The 16,464-nt window shown below is 38.5% G+C and overlaps 1 protein-coding gene across 5 annotated transcripts in view; it reads right to left on the bottom strand.

Moving 5' to 3' along the window:
• Positions 1-409: 409 nt before the first annotated feature.
• Positions 410-16,464, bottom strand: part of AKIRIN2 (akirin 2) — a 17,132-nt gene continuing 1,077 nt past the window's right edge. Inside the window, exons 2-6 of one of the 5 annotated variants that reach the window (XM_010565705.1) lie at positions 6,000-6,143; positions 5,263-5,412; positions 2,345-2,413; positions 1,411-1,482; positions 410-1,093 (exon numbers count right to left, since the gene is read on the bottom strand). In XM_010565705.1, coding sequence (XP_010564007.1) covers positions 1,083-1,093; positions 1,411-1,482; positions 2,345-2,413; positions 5,263-5,412; positions 6,000-6,143 — 446 coding nt within the window. In that variant the 3' untranslated portion in view covers positions 410-1,082. Of the gene's footprint in view, positions 1,094-1,410; positions 1,483-2,344; positions 2,539-5,262; positions 5,413-5,999; positions 6,144-16,464 lie in introns of those variants that run through there. The other 4 variants (XM_010565706.1, XM_010565708.1, XR_774231.1 and 1 more) reach the window with 4 other exon arrangements.

Below are 16,464 nucleotides of genomic sequence, written 5' to 3'. Positions count from 1 at the left end.
CCTGAACACAAAGATCACACACCTTTAGCTCTTCCAACACCTACGTAGTTCCAGCTTGTGGTGCAAGCGCCTGCTCTATCTTATGAACAGATTTCCTCTGATGTGTCACTTAAATCTGAAGGAAGACAAGACAAGCGCAGCTGTTTGAGTCAGCTGCAGAAAGTTAAATCAACAGTTCCTTGCCAGTTCTGTACCAAACATGCTTCCACAACAGGAAACAATATAGCCAATTTAAGGAAGATTTCTTTGCCTCTGAAGAATTACCTGAGATTTTCATCCACCTCATTCTCCTGATTGAAAATTCTGACCCACCCACTATTGCTAGTAAATAAAGTTTTCATTTAAACACTCAGATTTAAGTTTATTCATACACAGCAAAAGTTCCACCTGCATATTAAAAACAAACAGATTAGAAGTAAATGTTTTATTCTTCCAACTAAATTCCAGTACTACAAGGGCAGTAAAACAATGATACACTGAAAAATTGCAGCAATAAACATTTGTTAAAGACTGATAGAATAAATAAAAACTACAAAAATGAGAAATCATATAAACCCATTCTTAACCCCCAAAAAAGTCATGGAATACAGAAATGCCCTCCTTCACTATTTCACAGGCAGTACTGTGGGCTATTTGCTTAAAATTGTCCTGGGATTACATTCTAACTTAACTGTGATTACAGCTTTGTTGTAGTGCACAGTTATGAAAACCACACTAACTTCAGTCAGAAGTGTCATTCTACATTTTTTATTTACACAACCAGTGAAGGGCAACTTCTAGAACACCAGCTTTAATCCTTTACTTTTTAAAACTTATTAACATAAGAAGCCAAATTGTAATGATACAGCAAATGAGGCCACTGGTATTATTACAGGTAGCAAAGGTCCACATCCAGGTGGTACTGACATCAGGGAGCACTCCAAAACCAGTTGCTGCATAAGAGTGGTTGCCACTGACAAAAGCTTGAAATAACCTGTGTTCACAGGGGGAAAAAATATGGCATTGCTGCAAGTCTTTACTGGGACAGCTTGCAACAATAAAACAGGGTGTATAGGGCAGCCCACATATGCAGAAAGTGTGATTCATGAAACGTCTGGAAAGAGACAAAAAACAACAGTTAATGATGGAGTTAACAAATGCGAGCTCTATCACAAACCTGCTATGGCAATATCAAAACCTGCTTTCAAAAACAAAAAACCAGCATGTTATGGGAGACAGTTCCAGATGTTTTAAACAAAAGCTGCATTTTTATCTCACGTATTCCTTTCAACCTTGGTCTTCCATATTACCAATTTAAAGTATAGTAACCTGGGGCCTAGCTGAAGCTTAACAACGAACAATGGCCATTTAAATTATTGAACATTTGGTAATTTAACACTGCTATAGGAACCAGAAGAAATAGATACTCACAACTGGCAGGCTGTTCTCCATATCGTCGCATGATTTGATCATGCGTGAACTTCACAAATGCGTCATATTGTTCTGCAAGCATGAAGCATTAGAAGTGTGAGTATACCAAGTTTAACTCAAGCTGAAAATATTCAAGGCTACATTTTTGTACATAGAAATCATGTAAGTTAAACACACATCCACTAACAATAGTTTTAAGTGACTTTACACAGTTCATAGCTGCTATGTCCTTTCCAACCCCAAGAACAATGCAGCACACGTCCCCTTAATTAAAACACTTTCCCTGACAAACTTCTGTAACGGGAAAGACAGTAATACGTTCAAAAAGAATTATGCTGCACATACACAAAGACCTCAATATACCTAACACCTGCTAAGTGTCAGACACTGTACTTTGAAGTAATCAGGTGTGCCCATTTCAGAGTTCCATAATGGGGGCAGAGTAGTTAAGCAAACACAGCATTAAGGTCAGTGCTAGGGTTGGAAATGTAACTCCTCTCTGCTCCTATCACTACCAGATATAAGAATATTAATTTGATGAAATGGAAACACAGAAGTACAGGAAAGGGACTTGCTACGGAGTTAGAAATTCTTTTTGGTGACCACCAGAAAATCAAAAGCAAACAACAAACTAAAAGGATGAAATGCTAAGTGACTAACACTTGACTAACTCCAATCATAAAAGTAGCCACAATAGGAGACATATAGTTGACTGTGGACTTCATGAAACCAGTTACTGTGTAATCTGAAATTTAGATATCAAACATACTAATTTGTCTTTGAACTAAGCAGTTATTTCCCAGAAAGATTATTCTTTCTATACATGCATACATACAAATACATTCGCAGTATTTTATTCAGTTTTAATATTGCACTCATCAGCAGGATATCACCTTTCAGAATTAGGAAATTGAACAAGGAGAGTAATATCTACCAGATGCCGCTCCTCTCCATTCCCCTTCCTCCCTTGTGGAAAAATACATGTGCAGCAATGTGGGGTGTTCTGAGAAAAGGGCAAGGTCAAAGAAGGCAATCTTCAACCAAAAATGCAGTTAGATTTGTAGTGGTTCCTAGTCCCACAGGTTTGCCCCATTAAAGTCCCCATCCTCTTGCAGGGATGAGCTTCACCTTTGAAGTAAACAGGGTATCAGTAATCAGCAAGTAGAGCAGCAGCAGCCCAAAGTACGGACCTGACCCAAGGATCTAAGGGCATTCATCCCTGACGGAAGGGGCCCAGGGTCACAGCAGCCAGTTCCCCTCTGCCCACAAGCAGGACTTCTGTTCACTGTAGTTCTGACTGATGGCTTTTCAGCAGCCACGTGATGATCTTAGCCAAACAACAGAATATCACAAAGAGCAGATTGAAGGATCTCTTCCCCAGAAACCATTTCCAAAAATAACAGCAACTGGAACTTTTCCTACACGTATGTATTAAAGGCCAGAAACCAACATGCAAGCTTTCTTCTTTAAAGGTTTAAGTCAACATACACCACTGCATCATCTTTGTGAAAACTAGGGCTTTGGAAATTTAAAGAATCCATGGTTACTAAAAATCCCCTCTTGTGGCATTTGGATTCAGAAAGTTAAGCAATCCAAAGGTAAGAGCAACCTACAGTGAATTGCTTGAAAATTTAAGTGAACGCTTGTAAAGATATTTACATCACTGGCATCCCTTATCATGTTGTAACTATTTTAAGTCAAAAGGAGGCTAAATGACATGAATACAAATATGATTACCATACTCTACAATCTGACCTTTAGTATAAAAAGCTGTTTTTCACAAACAGGTTCTAGAAAACCTTTCAAACTGAAGTCTAACTTAACCCTTATACTCCTTCTCTGGTTTTAAAATCTGCAAAGGGTCTTGCAAACCCAAGTTTATGCTAACACAGCAGTTTCAGATAACAGACACAGGAGGGAAAATCAGGGCATTACGGTGATCTGAGTTCTCCACTTATCAAACATTCACTCTGCATGAAATGCAACTCTGCTCACAAAGAACATGGGAGAAGAAAAAAAAAGGCAGTATCTGGCTAACTACCTAGAAGAAAATCATGATTCAGAAATGAACAAGGAAAATATCTGAGATCAAAACATTCAGTTAAGTCACCTGAAAGCAGCTATTCAATTGAGATTTATTACAGAATTTCCAGTTGCATTTCCATTGACTTCACTAGTTTGCAAGAATGAGTATCACCTTATTGTACAAAGTTTAGAAAGGGATATAATCATTCTGTCAGCAGAAAAACATAACTGGCCTTCTATGTAAGGCATTTCTAAATTCCTTGGGCAATCTCTCTTTCTAAATTCCCATAATGCTGAAAAAGATTTATTGGCTTGATAAATGGGATGCAGTAACACAATCTTTCTAATAGCTCTTTTGGTGACGACCATCACAAGAACAAGTAAACCTAACTCATCTCACTGTAAACTACACCCCCCCAAACAGAAACCATCCCCCTTCCTTTCCCAAAAATCAAAAAAGAAAATGTTCCCTTTGGGACTGACAGATGGAGCTCATGTAAGGAACTTGCCAGAGGGGCTCCTGCTTGTAAAGAACTACAAGTTTGCACTCAGAAAGCGTCTGGAACAAATGTGAATATATCTAGTCTTCAAACGGTTATTATGATCACTGCTAACTGAAATGCATTTAAGAGAATGCAAGAAATGACCCAATTCCTAACATAAATAAATTAGAAGAAAAAAGCTCTATGGAGTCCTAATTCATCAGTCTGAAGCAGGTTAAAAAGAAAAACATAGAAATGGAACATTAGGCCCAAAGCAATAGAAGTGTTTAGAGCTCTAGTTACAGTTGTAAATAGATGTAGATTTAAGAAGGACTTAGAACTATAGCAACTTCTTACATAGCAATGGCAGATCAGCAAGCACAGAACATGAACACAGGCTCAGGTGCAGAGACAGTACTGTCACAGGCCACCCACAAGCCTGACACAAGTATGGCGACTTTCTGCATGGGCATGCCTGCAGAAGGTCTTATTCCCACACCTGAAGAGATCTGCAAACTTTAATTCTGATGTGTTTTCAGGTGGGAAGCAGAACAGCCATGGGTATTCAAAAGCAGGTTTGCCGCCAAAGAATGCAGTCAGATGTTCATTATCATCACACTAAATATTAAATTAGATGCCAAATCATACTGTGAAGGCACCTACCTCTGAATGCACCAGAATCTAGGTGCTCAAATGCTAGCAAGATGAAGTAGAGGACTTCCACAACTAAAGAAAGGTCATATTTACAATGCTGACATTAACAGGATTCTTATGGAAAGGTAAGTTGGCATCAGGCGCCAAAAATAGCAGCTGAATGGTGCAAAATACAACAATTCAACACAGAGCATCAGAAATGCAGCTGAACTACTGACGCTCAGGCAGATACCAAACACCACTGGCAGCAGTGTAATGGTCAGTACTGGGAAGAAAAAAAGGAAACCTTAGGTACTGTCATCTTGCCAAATTCCAGAAAAAGGAAGTCAGTTCCCAAGCAGGAAGAAAAAAAGTCCTTCACAAAGAGCTCTTAAGCCAGCAGAATAGAAAGTCTTTCTGGCAAAAAAAAATGAGGAAATGATCAATTCAGACATTATAGCAAGAGAAAGTTCTATGTGAAATAAAACCACTGTCTCCATTGATTAGTAATACCCAGGAGTCATAGTTTCTGTCCAAGGCAGCATAGAAAAAAAAAACCTATCAAAGAGACTACACATCATTTTTTTTCTGTCCTGTATGCAAAGTCATTCCTTAATCAGATTAGGTCAGAAAAAAAAAAAACCAGCGTAACAAAAATCAGAAAGAGTTTTAAGCTTTCCAACTCAATGCATTATTTTGAACTATAATATACCTGCAAGTTTTGTGGTCAAAATTTCTTCATACTCTTCACGGATTTTCTCTTCGCGTTCTTTCAGCAAACGTTCACAGATCATTCCAACTTGTCTGAGAGTAAACAGAGGCTGTTCTTTTTTCAATGGTGATGATGCTGCAGATGAAGTACCTGAGATTAAATATTTGGGCATACCAATTTATATTTACGAGTAGTTCGGAACCATTTTTTATCAGTTTTCTTCACATCTTTTACATTAAAGAACTTTACAAAACATTTGGAGAAGTCTTTCTCTGCTATTTGAACACTTCTAATTACTACTAAAGTAAAACTGGACACTCAAAGGGAAGACAGGTAACAATGGATAATACGCACGGGTATCAAAACACCAAGAGTGTTACACAAACACTGTGAACGCCACTTAGATGGCAGTTGTCATTTACAAATTTAAGCTTCTATTTTATGTAAAAAAATTACAGTATAGTGTATTTGTGCAAAGACAGCTGCTTTGCAAAAGCCTATTACAATATCAGTGGCAGAGTATGCAGGATGGTCTCTTGAGAACAACGCAAGCTTTGTGTCCTACTGATTTTTAAAATGAGAAGCTTCAATCTCCCAGATTAATGCTAGTATTGCCAAAAAAAACCAACAGTAACTCATGAGAAGGTGCCATAAACCACCAGATAACTAGGGAGAATTATTTACACAAACAAGAGTCTAAAAACACATAGCGGAATTACACAGAATTTTCTGGGTACCTGGCAAAGCTGGTCCAGTAAGGAGAAATGCATGTGGCTGTGCATCAGTAGAACAACAAGGATCTGTCTGCTGGAAGCTATTTTCTAAGTGTCTCCTCTTCTGCATGCGTTTGTACTCCTGTTTTATGTTGTACAGAATTTGTTCTAAAAAAAAATTAAAAAAAATTAAGCCTAAAATAATTACATTTCAGCATTTCACTTAACTTTTTCCACTCAAACACCAAACACTGTAGATAATTAACAGATAATAAAAGCTAGACTCCTAAAACATGGCCTGCAAACCCCACGTTTTACCGAAGACACAAACAATGAAACTAACTAAAAGAATGGTAACTCTAGACTGTTTTCACCAGGAGAACACTAGCAAAAATGTTGTTAGTTAAGGTCAGGTATTGGTGCCAGAGTACTGTTAACAAAAATAAATGGCATAAGGTTAAAATTTAGGAACTATCAATTATACAATATACACAGATGAAAATCAGGCTATAGAACTTCTACTGGTATTCATCATCTTCCCCTCATACATTGAATTTGCAGTCATCTTTCTCCCCCAGACAGTGTTTTATCATTCATACAGTTAAGGGTAACAAAAGACTCCAGTATAAAACATGTACATGAAACATCATTCCTCTCTGTACAGTTACTGGCATACAGACAGCAAAGTGAACAGGAAAACACAATTTTGACAGAACATGCATAAAGCAGCTACTGCTTAAAATCTCAAAGAATTGGAAACCGACGTGTAAAATACAAAAGCCTTCCACAACATTTTTGACAGCCTCAGATCTATCCAAATAAACACAATGGATGGATCAGTAGTCTCTTTTAAATGAGTATGGCAATACATAGTTCAGCATTTGATTGCACTGAATAAAATACAGCAAGTGCTTTTAATCATTTAATCTCTGTTGTAGAATTACAGGTAAAAAAGTAATCCTTGCAATAAAACTATCAACCAATTCTGCGTGCCTTCTCTCTGAAATTCCATGTACCAAAAGGCTCTCAGGTGCATCAGTGCCCTAACTGCATAGCCTCTGGCAATGTAAAATATTAAAGAAAAAAAACAACAAACAAAAAGCCATTTTCTATTTTTCACAGGAGACCTTCACAGAAAGAGACTTCTGAAGACTCTCTCTTTATGAGAATTCTTCAAATGCCCGAATGCATTTTTTAAAGTTTCCCTACAGGATCGGCTTCCACTGAGACTTCTAGACTTTTGGCAAAGACAGCTTTCCAAAACTCAGACATACAAATCCATGTGATCATGTCAGAGTTGCAAAGGACTCCATTCAGTACCTTCCCGATTCTGTTTGGCATTTTGCCAATACAATACCATGAAAACTTCTTGACTAATTTTCAGGTTTGTGAACAGTACACTATTGAGGTTCCATATTTGAACAACCATGCGAAGCAAGTAACTTCACTACCAGCTTATTCACTCAGTGGCTGAAGCCTATGCTAGACCAAGCAGAAGCAAACATTTGCCAATTCCTAGTTCAGAGGTTTAACTATTATGGCAGTTCTAAGTCAGTCTGGGGGCTTTCAATTTGTAAAAAGAGAGGCAACTGTTTCCAGTCAACAGGAATACCAGTATTTTCTGCAAAGAAGCATCTTGTTTGGATTTTGACCACTGATGAAGGCCTTGCAGTTTATATCTTTTCAGTCCCATGCCTACAGTGCTTGTACAATTTTCAACTCCATAAAGGGAGATCAATAACTTGGTTCAAAGAAGCAGCAAATGCAGAGGACATAATAAAGAAGCACAGCAGGGAAATGAATAGAAGGAAACTATGAGAAAGTGGGGAAAAAAGTACTCAAGGGTGGCTAGAGGATTCATACTTTTTATAGGGCAAGATACATACTACACTCCAGCGTGGTACAGAAATACATAAACCAGGTTAAACCAAGATGCAGTCAGGCTTCCAAAATTAAACAGAATCCCATGTAGAATTTGTCACGTGCATACACACTGCATCAGTCGGAGAATGGCCCTGCAACATTTTTACTCAACAGCATTATGGTAGTAAAATAATACTTTCCCTCAGAATCAAGTGCTGTTCTAGCTAAAGCAATACTGCATAATTTTGAGTGGGAACCAAATTAGCCCTTAAGATAACATCTGTCCTAAAGCATGTCTATGCTATGAGAAACATGACTGCAAACATTCACACTGTATTTACATTAACTGAAGAATGTACTAGACCATGTGCATCCTTCACTACGACTGCTTGGTCTTGGGCATACTTTCCAAATTCCATACGAACTGCAAAAACATCAGCCAAATTTCAGGAGTAACAACTTTGATAAAAATCTTCTCTACAGCTCTTCTTTATATTATGTTTTTGCAGAAACATTCTCAAACCACATTAACCACCAAAATCATTAAGAAAAAAAAAAAAAACCACTAAACAGCCTCTGGTCAATGGATAAAACTGCAAGAGTTGAAACAACAATTATCGACCAGGTTTCCTCCCTAACAACCCCTGCAAATTACATAGGAATGATTCAGAGAAAATGTTAAAATACCAGCCAGAATAGAAGGAGCAAAAGCAACAGGGGGTGGGGAACAGGGAGGGGAGGCAGAGAAATCAGGTACTGACTTTGGGAAAACAGTAACAACTGGGATAGAAAATTAAGATCTGTGCACCAAGGATAAATAATTCTATTCCAAATTATACTGAACTGTAGACACAGAAGTCTCAATGGTATTACAGTAATTTCATCTACTTCTAATCTGGCAACACTTTTTAACTTTCGGTCTTCAAATCTTGCTCTGAAAATCAAAAATCTCAAGAAATACCACCAGCGGATGTATTGGGAGATCCCCGTCCTGACAAAACCACTTCTGACAGTTTGCATTACTATAACTTCAGGTAAACGTATAAAACTAAGCAAAGCCGGTGGAGGAGGGGACTATTTAAACATGACAATACACTGTCTACATTGCAAACAGCTACCAGGAGAAAAAAGCCTGAAATCTGAAGTCCTTACTGAACACTTGTTGAGCGTGTACCTAAGCTGGTATTCCTCTATTTAGTCTAACTTACGAGATTTAAGGCATTACTGCTCAGCACAGAGAACTGGACTACAAGCTCTACTCAGTAGTGTGCTGCTAGTAGGCAAGATGACTGTGAGAAAGTTTCATACGTCCCCATTTCCACCATTTGTAAAATGGAGATTAATAGTCAAGAAACACAAGTTTAATGTAGCACTGAACTGTTCAATGACTTCTCACATGAATGATCAGACTAGTAATGCTTCAAATTAAGCAGGCACATTTTTGCAGCAGCAAAGACTGAGTAGACATTTTTATTAACATACAGTGGCATAAAAACTTTGCCTTTAAACAAAACTACTTCATTGTGAAGTGAAATGTAAGCTTACAAATATTTGTGACTGATTTTAAATGAAAATCTGAATAGCAAATTGAATTATTTTGTCCTTTTTTTTTTAAGCAACCTAGAAGAGTAAGAAAAGTTGTTTAAACGCACCGAGTTACTTCTGGCATTTACAGTTTTGCTTAATAAATCCACAAAAGTATGTTTGATGAACAAACAGATCCTGTTCAGAATAGTTTTTACAGCATCTCAGCACTTGAAAGAAGCCATGAAATATTAAAGCAGTGCAAACCAGACAACTTTTGCACAACACCTATATGGCAGACATCTAACTGTAAAGCCCTTTAAAACTCCGGCCTAGTTAAACAAAGCTTAGAGTTAGCAGATCTCATTCTCCAACCTAGCTTTGCTTCCAGAAAACCTTCCTGCCTTTTCAAGTTCAGTTTCTTAACCTCCCTTACTTCCAATTAGCTCTGACTATTCTCTCTGCAGTTGACAACTGCATTAAAATGTGCATTTAACTAGTGTCAAACACAGGACGGGGTTTTTATGTGTTCTGCAATGTGGAGGCCCAAATTGCCTTCTTCAGCAATGACATGCATTTAATTAACAAATTATTTTATACATATAAAAAAATCTACAATCTGAAAGTACACTCATTAAAGAAAATCTAATCTAAGTGAGCTTCTCTATAGAACTGAAGTGAGAACTTGCCTCATATGTATTAGAGCTCATTAGATGTTTTAAATAAAGACTTGCATCCACCTTATAGGTGCTTAAGTTCAAATCAGACATTGTACGTCAGGCAGTAATTTCATTTATGAGATGACAAAAGGAATATATTTAATATGATCAAACATACACCACTGTGGCCTATCCTCAGTTTCTTTTTAACTTCACTTTATCCCTTGTGCTCAGTGTTTCCTACTGGTTATTGGTACCTCTGAAGGCACAGAGCTAGCTAACAGGAAACACCAGGCAGAGGCACTGAACATGAGAATTAGGCTTGCTGCACCTAGGGTGGTAGCAAGAAAAAGCCACACTCCTAACACACTGAAATGAATTAGTACTTCATAACTGACATTTCAAAAGATGACTCTGAATCCCAGCCAGTTACACAAGCCTGTATTAAATGCCCCCCTCTCCTTCAGGTTCAAGGCTGAGATGAAGAATGACAGAGACTGCTACGGTCTCACCATGACCACTAAAGGCATAGGGGATTCAGTCAAATACACCTGAATATAATGAAATGCACAGATACTCTCTTTTTATCTGGAGCTCTGTGTACTAAGAGCATGAAGTTGAGTACATATGTTCATGAAATATTGCATTAAGATGAAGGACAGCATTCACACCAGTCTTCTTTCAGAACCTGAGATATGACTCAGGGAACCAAGATTTCATGGTTCAGCTGCTTTCACACCCAATGAAGAGAAGATGAAATGCCAAGGGGACAAATCAGAATTCAAGTTTGACATCTGAAATATGATCTGTCACACTAATGGATTACAAAGCCAAATACTCATTTCCAAGGAGTGATGTCTTCTTCTTACTTCCTTTAATTCATGATAAAAAGGCAAGTTATTCTTTTTCAAAGTTCTGTCATCTAATTACTTCATCCTGACCTGTAATTACCTAGAAATTATGTACAAGAGAAACAGCAGTTCAACTTGAAAAGGTAACAAGGCAAACAATTATTTTCTCCATTTTAATAACTGCTTATCGACTATGAAGGTGCCGATTGCTTCCCCTGAAGGATTACCCCCCCCCCCTTTTTTTTTGGCTTGATTTTTAAACTAGCAATCTCTCATCTCAGTTCCTAGCTTCCCTCATTTAGCTGAAGGGAACTTTGGCAAAACATGTAGGAAGGTGACTCAATAGACTGAAATCAGAGTAGCAGTTTTCCTGGCCCGAAATGGAACCTAAAGCTCAGGTTTCAGTTTGCAATGTCACCATTAATCATATGTATTCAAACTTGAACCATGCCTGAGATTTATTCTAAGTGAATCAATCAAATGCTATCCTGATGTCAACTGCATACATCTTCAGGGATTTCAGCTCCTGTTAAAGCAAAACTGCTTCATTGTCCTAGTTCAAATTTGTAAGATTTCCATTAGGCTATCACCCTTATTCAACATCTAGTTTTGGTGTCCCCACCAGACTAATTTTAAGAAGCTAGATTCCCCTAAGGGCAGGGCTGCAACAGAGCAATGGGTAACAGTATTCTTTGCTTTTTGTTATCTATTCAACCAGGGAATCCACAGGCACGGTCAGAAATTAAAATAATCCAGATATTCCTCTTACTCTCTCGCTTTGGTCACAGACATCAGTCAGTCCAGTTACATTTCTTAATTAGGCATGGTCTGTTAGACTTCAGCAATAGAACGTACACTTCTGGAAATCATGCTCACCTCAGAGGAGCATGCTCTAAGCCAGAGAGAACACTGGTAACGGGTACACACTCACACTTCACAACCAGTGTCTATAGCTACAGAACGGACAGAAGCAGCTCATAATGGACTCTGTGGCACAGAGCTGGCCACCTCACAAGATCCAATTAGTCAAGGTCTCAGGCTGATGAAGGTTCTGGTTCTCCCACAACAAGCTGTATGCTCACATATGCATTAGCTCATTCTGCAAATGTGTTATTTCAGGAAATCCCAGTTCTCCTGATCAAGGGGTTGAGGAATGAAAAATAAATCAAGCAGTGCAAAATGTATTAGACACAGCAATTAGATTTTTCTCTACACATAAAAAAATGTCACATTGCATTTATTAGACTTGCCACTGAAACAAAAAACTGCTTCAACATTTTATGACATCTGCAACCAAGGGTATTTAACATTTATAGTCACCACAGGCATCTATACAGAAATTTCTCATATAAATTAAATTATCAAGTCCAGATGCAGCCATTATGTGCTGGGGTTTTTTTGTGTTGTTTTTTTTTAAGGGGTGGGAATGTTTTGTTTTTTAAAATCCTAATGATTTCTGCAATACTGGAGCACAATGAGAAACTTGGCATCTTGCCAAGATAATTTAGCCATAAATACACATGTGGATAAATGTTAACAAAACAGAAATTAAGCAGAAAGAGATGCAGCACTACTAATATGTCACATTCCAAAGCCAGTAGATCTGTTCATTTAAAAGCCAAACCTGTACTGGCCACTGTCTGACCACGTTATCAGACAGAAGTAGTTAAGCTTGCTCAAGAGGGCAACTGAAAGGTCACAGGAGGACAGCCTATAGGGAAGACTAACAGTTCTTCCTATTCAAAAAGGTCAAAGTCATTTTCTTGCATTAATTTTGAAAATTTGTGTTAATTAGAACCAATTTTTATTCCTAGATTATTCTGTGACAGAAAAAGGTACACATTAAAGACAAATTTGTCTACCTTCTGTTCGTAAAAAGTCCTTCATGAGAGAGTGACTCTCACAACCAACTCTAGTTGCCATCTTTAACTAGAGATGTTTGCCATACACTTGCCATTAGAGCAGCAAATACCAATTATGCATACTCATCATTAAATACTGCATAAATTCAAGAGTTTCCATATTCCATCAAACTTTTGACATTATCTCTGCTTGGGTTGCAACCAGTGACCCGAGTTGAAGGACTTTCTCAGTAACCCCACCCACTACGATTTTTGGTTTGAAAACGTTAGTTGCTCATGAAGTGTTGAGGCAGATGAATGTTTCAGATGGAGGAAAAACTGCATGTGCAGATGCAAAAGTTTGTGGATTTTTAAGCAATTTCGCAAACTTTTAAAATACAACATTCTTTTTGATTCTACAAAATTCTAGGTGCAAGTTAACTTCTGATTTTGGATGAGGAGTATGGAAGTTTGTCTTCTCGGTTACTACGTACCATGAATTAGATTTCAATCCCTAGGGTCAATGCTTTCTCTCCTTCCTCCACCCCTCCTCCATTTCTTTGGACTGTATTTCCCACTGTAGAAATATCCAGACATGCAGGCTTTCTAACACTGATCTGCCTTTGAATTTAACAAACAACTAGTTTATTCATAGTTTTGCCCAGAATATAATATTTCATCAGGGTAAAACTGCAAATAACAGTTCTAAGACATCCAGCAGAGAACAGAAAAAATACTTCCGCTGCTTCCTCCTTTCACCCTCCAGAATTCACTTAACAGCTTTGGAACAGGACAGCACCCTTAGGGCTTCAGAGGAAACTGAACACGTACAATGCATTATGTACAGGCATCCAGACCCAAGTGCAGTTATTCTTATCATACAGAACAGTCTCATTTATAGCTATAACTTACATGAAAGTAAAACTCATCTGTAGTATTCAAGCAGTAGAAAACTAATCTTAGAGGAGCCACTCTTTCAAAATTGAACCCGTCTTATGCCAGGCAGATATGTTCTGCACAGGTTATAGTGGACACAGTTTTGAAAACATAATTCTAGATGCAAACAGTGGTATACAAAAATTAGCAAACATACTCGGAGCATGCTCAAGCCAGTAAGCACAATTCCACAGAAAATATAGATGGTAAAGCCACAACTACAGTTTGGCTGCCAAATTCATTGAGAAACTGGAAGTGACCTAACAGCTGTTCAAATAACCACAAAATATTAAAACACTCTTGTGAGAGATAAATTTCATCTTGAATAAGCCTACCCTCTCTCAGACGGACATATCATTTATTTGTATATGACCACTCTACAAAGACAGCTGTTTTCTAATCTGATTACCACACTGTATTCTTAGTTCTCAGCACCCGCCTCAATCAATCCATATTCTGCTTCCAGATAATTAATTTTTTAAATGATTAACCACTAAGAAGTTCTGGTGCTGATATAGTCTCCACTGGGTGAAGTTAAGCACTACCAGGATGGAGTATCAGAAGAAAAATAAAGTATCAGCATCAAGTTTTATATCCAGAGCTCTGATTTCATATGACCATTAATTTTCATTAAACAAAATTCAGACAGAAACTTTTTAAGTGCCGGAAACCTAAGCATTACAGTAACATGCTGAGAAAACCATAAGTGAAGTCAACTGAATTCTGGCTATTGTTACTAAATTTCTCAATATAAAAACGGAACAGAATAGTGACTCAGTTGGGAACACTTTTAAAATCAGACTGGAATTCTTTTCGCACACAGAGCAAGATTTATCTGACCCAAATGCAAACATCTACATCAGAAATAGTCATGTAAATTCATTTTACAGTCACTGGAAAGCAATCCATATTTCTACAGCACACTTTGCCTCATCCTAAGTCAGAGCTCTAGAATAAACCATCTGTTTCTTCCAACCGACTATCAAGAAACCCACAAATTATTAGGTCAGACGTACATTTACAAAATTAGATGAGATGAATCCCACACAATTTTTCAAGTGGCCCCTTTAAAATGATAAGCTCTATTTTGCTCCCTGATGGTCGAAATGAAATATACACAATGTCATAATACCCCTAAATTCAACTGAAAGTAAAAACTAAGCAAGCTGCTTAACAGTCGCGTTTGCACTAGCACCGTATAAAGATTTTTTGCTTGTAAAAGAAACCACAGAGTGAGCTTTTAAGCAAAACTCGTGTAAACGTGCACAATTTATAAATGCTTCAAGTTTTGCTCAGGAGCATTCAAGTGCTGTAAGAGACATTTTGATGTAGTGTCCTTCACTTTTCACTTTTTGTACTACAAAGCACCTTTGTCAGTACAGAATCACCTTTTCACATGGGTTACCACCTGCACCTCTGATTTTCTCAAGGGAAGATGATGCCTGTATTTCCTCAATTCCAGTAACATTTCAGTTTTTAAGACCTTCAGAATCATTAAGATAGGAGTTTAGGTATTACCTCAAATACTGCTGTAGGTTATCTCTGCTGAAAATTTTGTTGATTTCTCTCCTTTCAGCAATACACATTTACTGGCCAGACAATATTTATATTAAATACTCATAACCTAAGCTCTCCAAATCCCAAAGAAACAAGCCAAAAGAAATCCTTGCAATGAAGCAACACTTATCTCCTAAAAAGAATCAAATGAATTCTGATTTTAAACATCTCTCTCAAAGCATATGTAATGCCTCACTGTACCAGGGAGTGCCATCCATCACTACTCTCATCCCAGACCGCTGACTCATTCAAGATCTTTCCTAGAGGTTCAAAAAAAATACCAAGGCACTGATGCCAAGTTTAAGTACTTTGTATGCCCTCTATATATTTTCTCCATAGCAGTTTTTTATTATTTGACTAAAACCTGTAAAAAAACGTATTCTGCTGTACAGTTTTCGGAACCAAAAATACCAAAACAAGGCATTGTCCTACATGGAGGAGATGGCAATTTGAAAACACATTCAAACTTACTGCTCGGCAATACCAGCAGTAACCCGGGGCCAACTTTTGTATAAAAGGGAGTACCGAACGCAACAGCAGAAGGAATTCGGCTGCAACAACTGCAGAGGGCTTTTTCCCTGCACACAAAGGACACAGATCCATACCTCAGCGCTACAGCCACTCATGGCTGCGAGCTTAACCGTTAAGTGCATTACTGGAAGCTACCCACTAGACTAACCGTAGCGAGGGCGAATCAACCCTGCGTCCCCAGCCAAGATTCAATCCTTTCTTCTCTCCCTACTCGCCGGTAGAAGGAACTCGGTTGATTTTTAATTGACAACAATTACACAAGCAGACCTGAAGCTTTTAGGGCCACCGGTTGACCCATCTCTCACACGTCAAGGATATAAAAGGGTTTCGTTCTCGCCCGACGCCTCCGAGACGAGGAGACGGCCCGGTTCCATTTTATCTGCCCTAAAGGCAACTCTCACCCTTGCACACAATCGCTTTCATCGCTCGGTTTTCCTACGAAACTTTAAGGATGCCACAGAACGGGTCACCCGGGACGGTGGCACGCATTAAGGGACTGGAAGCGGAATTACCCCCTTTGTTTTATCTGCTTTTGCCTTTTCCCACTGGCGTTTTGCGGGTGATTGATGACAGGCCGCGCTCCCCGCCCTCCCTCCCCGGCCCCCCCCTTCCCCGATGTCTGAGCAGCGGGAGGAGGTGCCGCCGCCTCGGCTCGGGCAAAGCTCGACCCACCGATAATGGCTGCGAGGGATCGATGGGGGCCCCACCGAGAGGGGCTGCGGCCGCC

The sequence above is a fragment of the Haliaeetus leucocephalus genome, unplaced genomic scaffold (genome assembly GCF_000737465.1).
Source record: "Haliaeetus leucocephalus isolate CR32 unplaced genomic scaffold, Haliaeetus_leucocephalus-4.0 Scaffold195, whole genome shotgun sequence".
Classification (NCBI taxonomy): domain Eukaryota; kingdom Metazoa; phylum Chordata; class Aves; order Accipitriformes; family Accipitridae; genus Haliaeetus; species Haliaeetus leucocephalus.
Note: the sequence above shows the minus strand (reverse complement) of the source record. Positions and strands in the feature narration are given on the sequence as shown.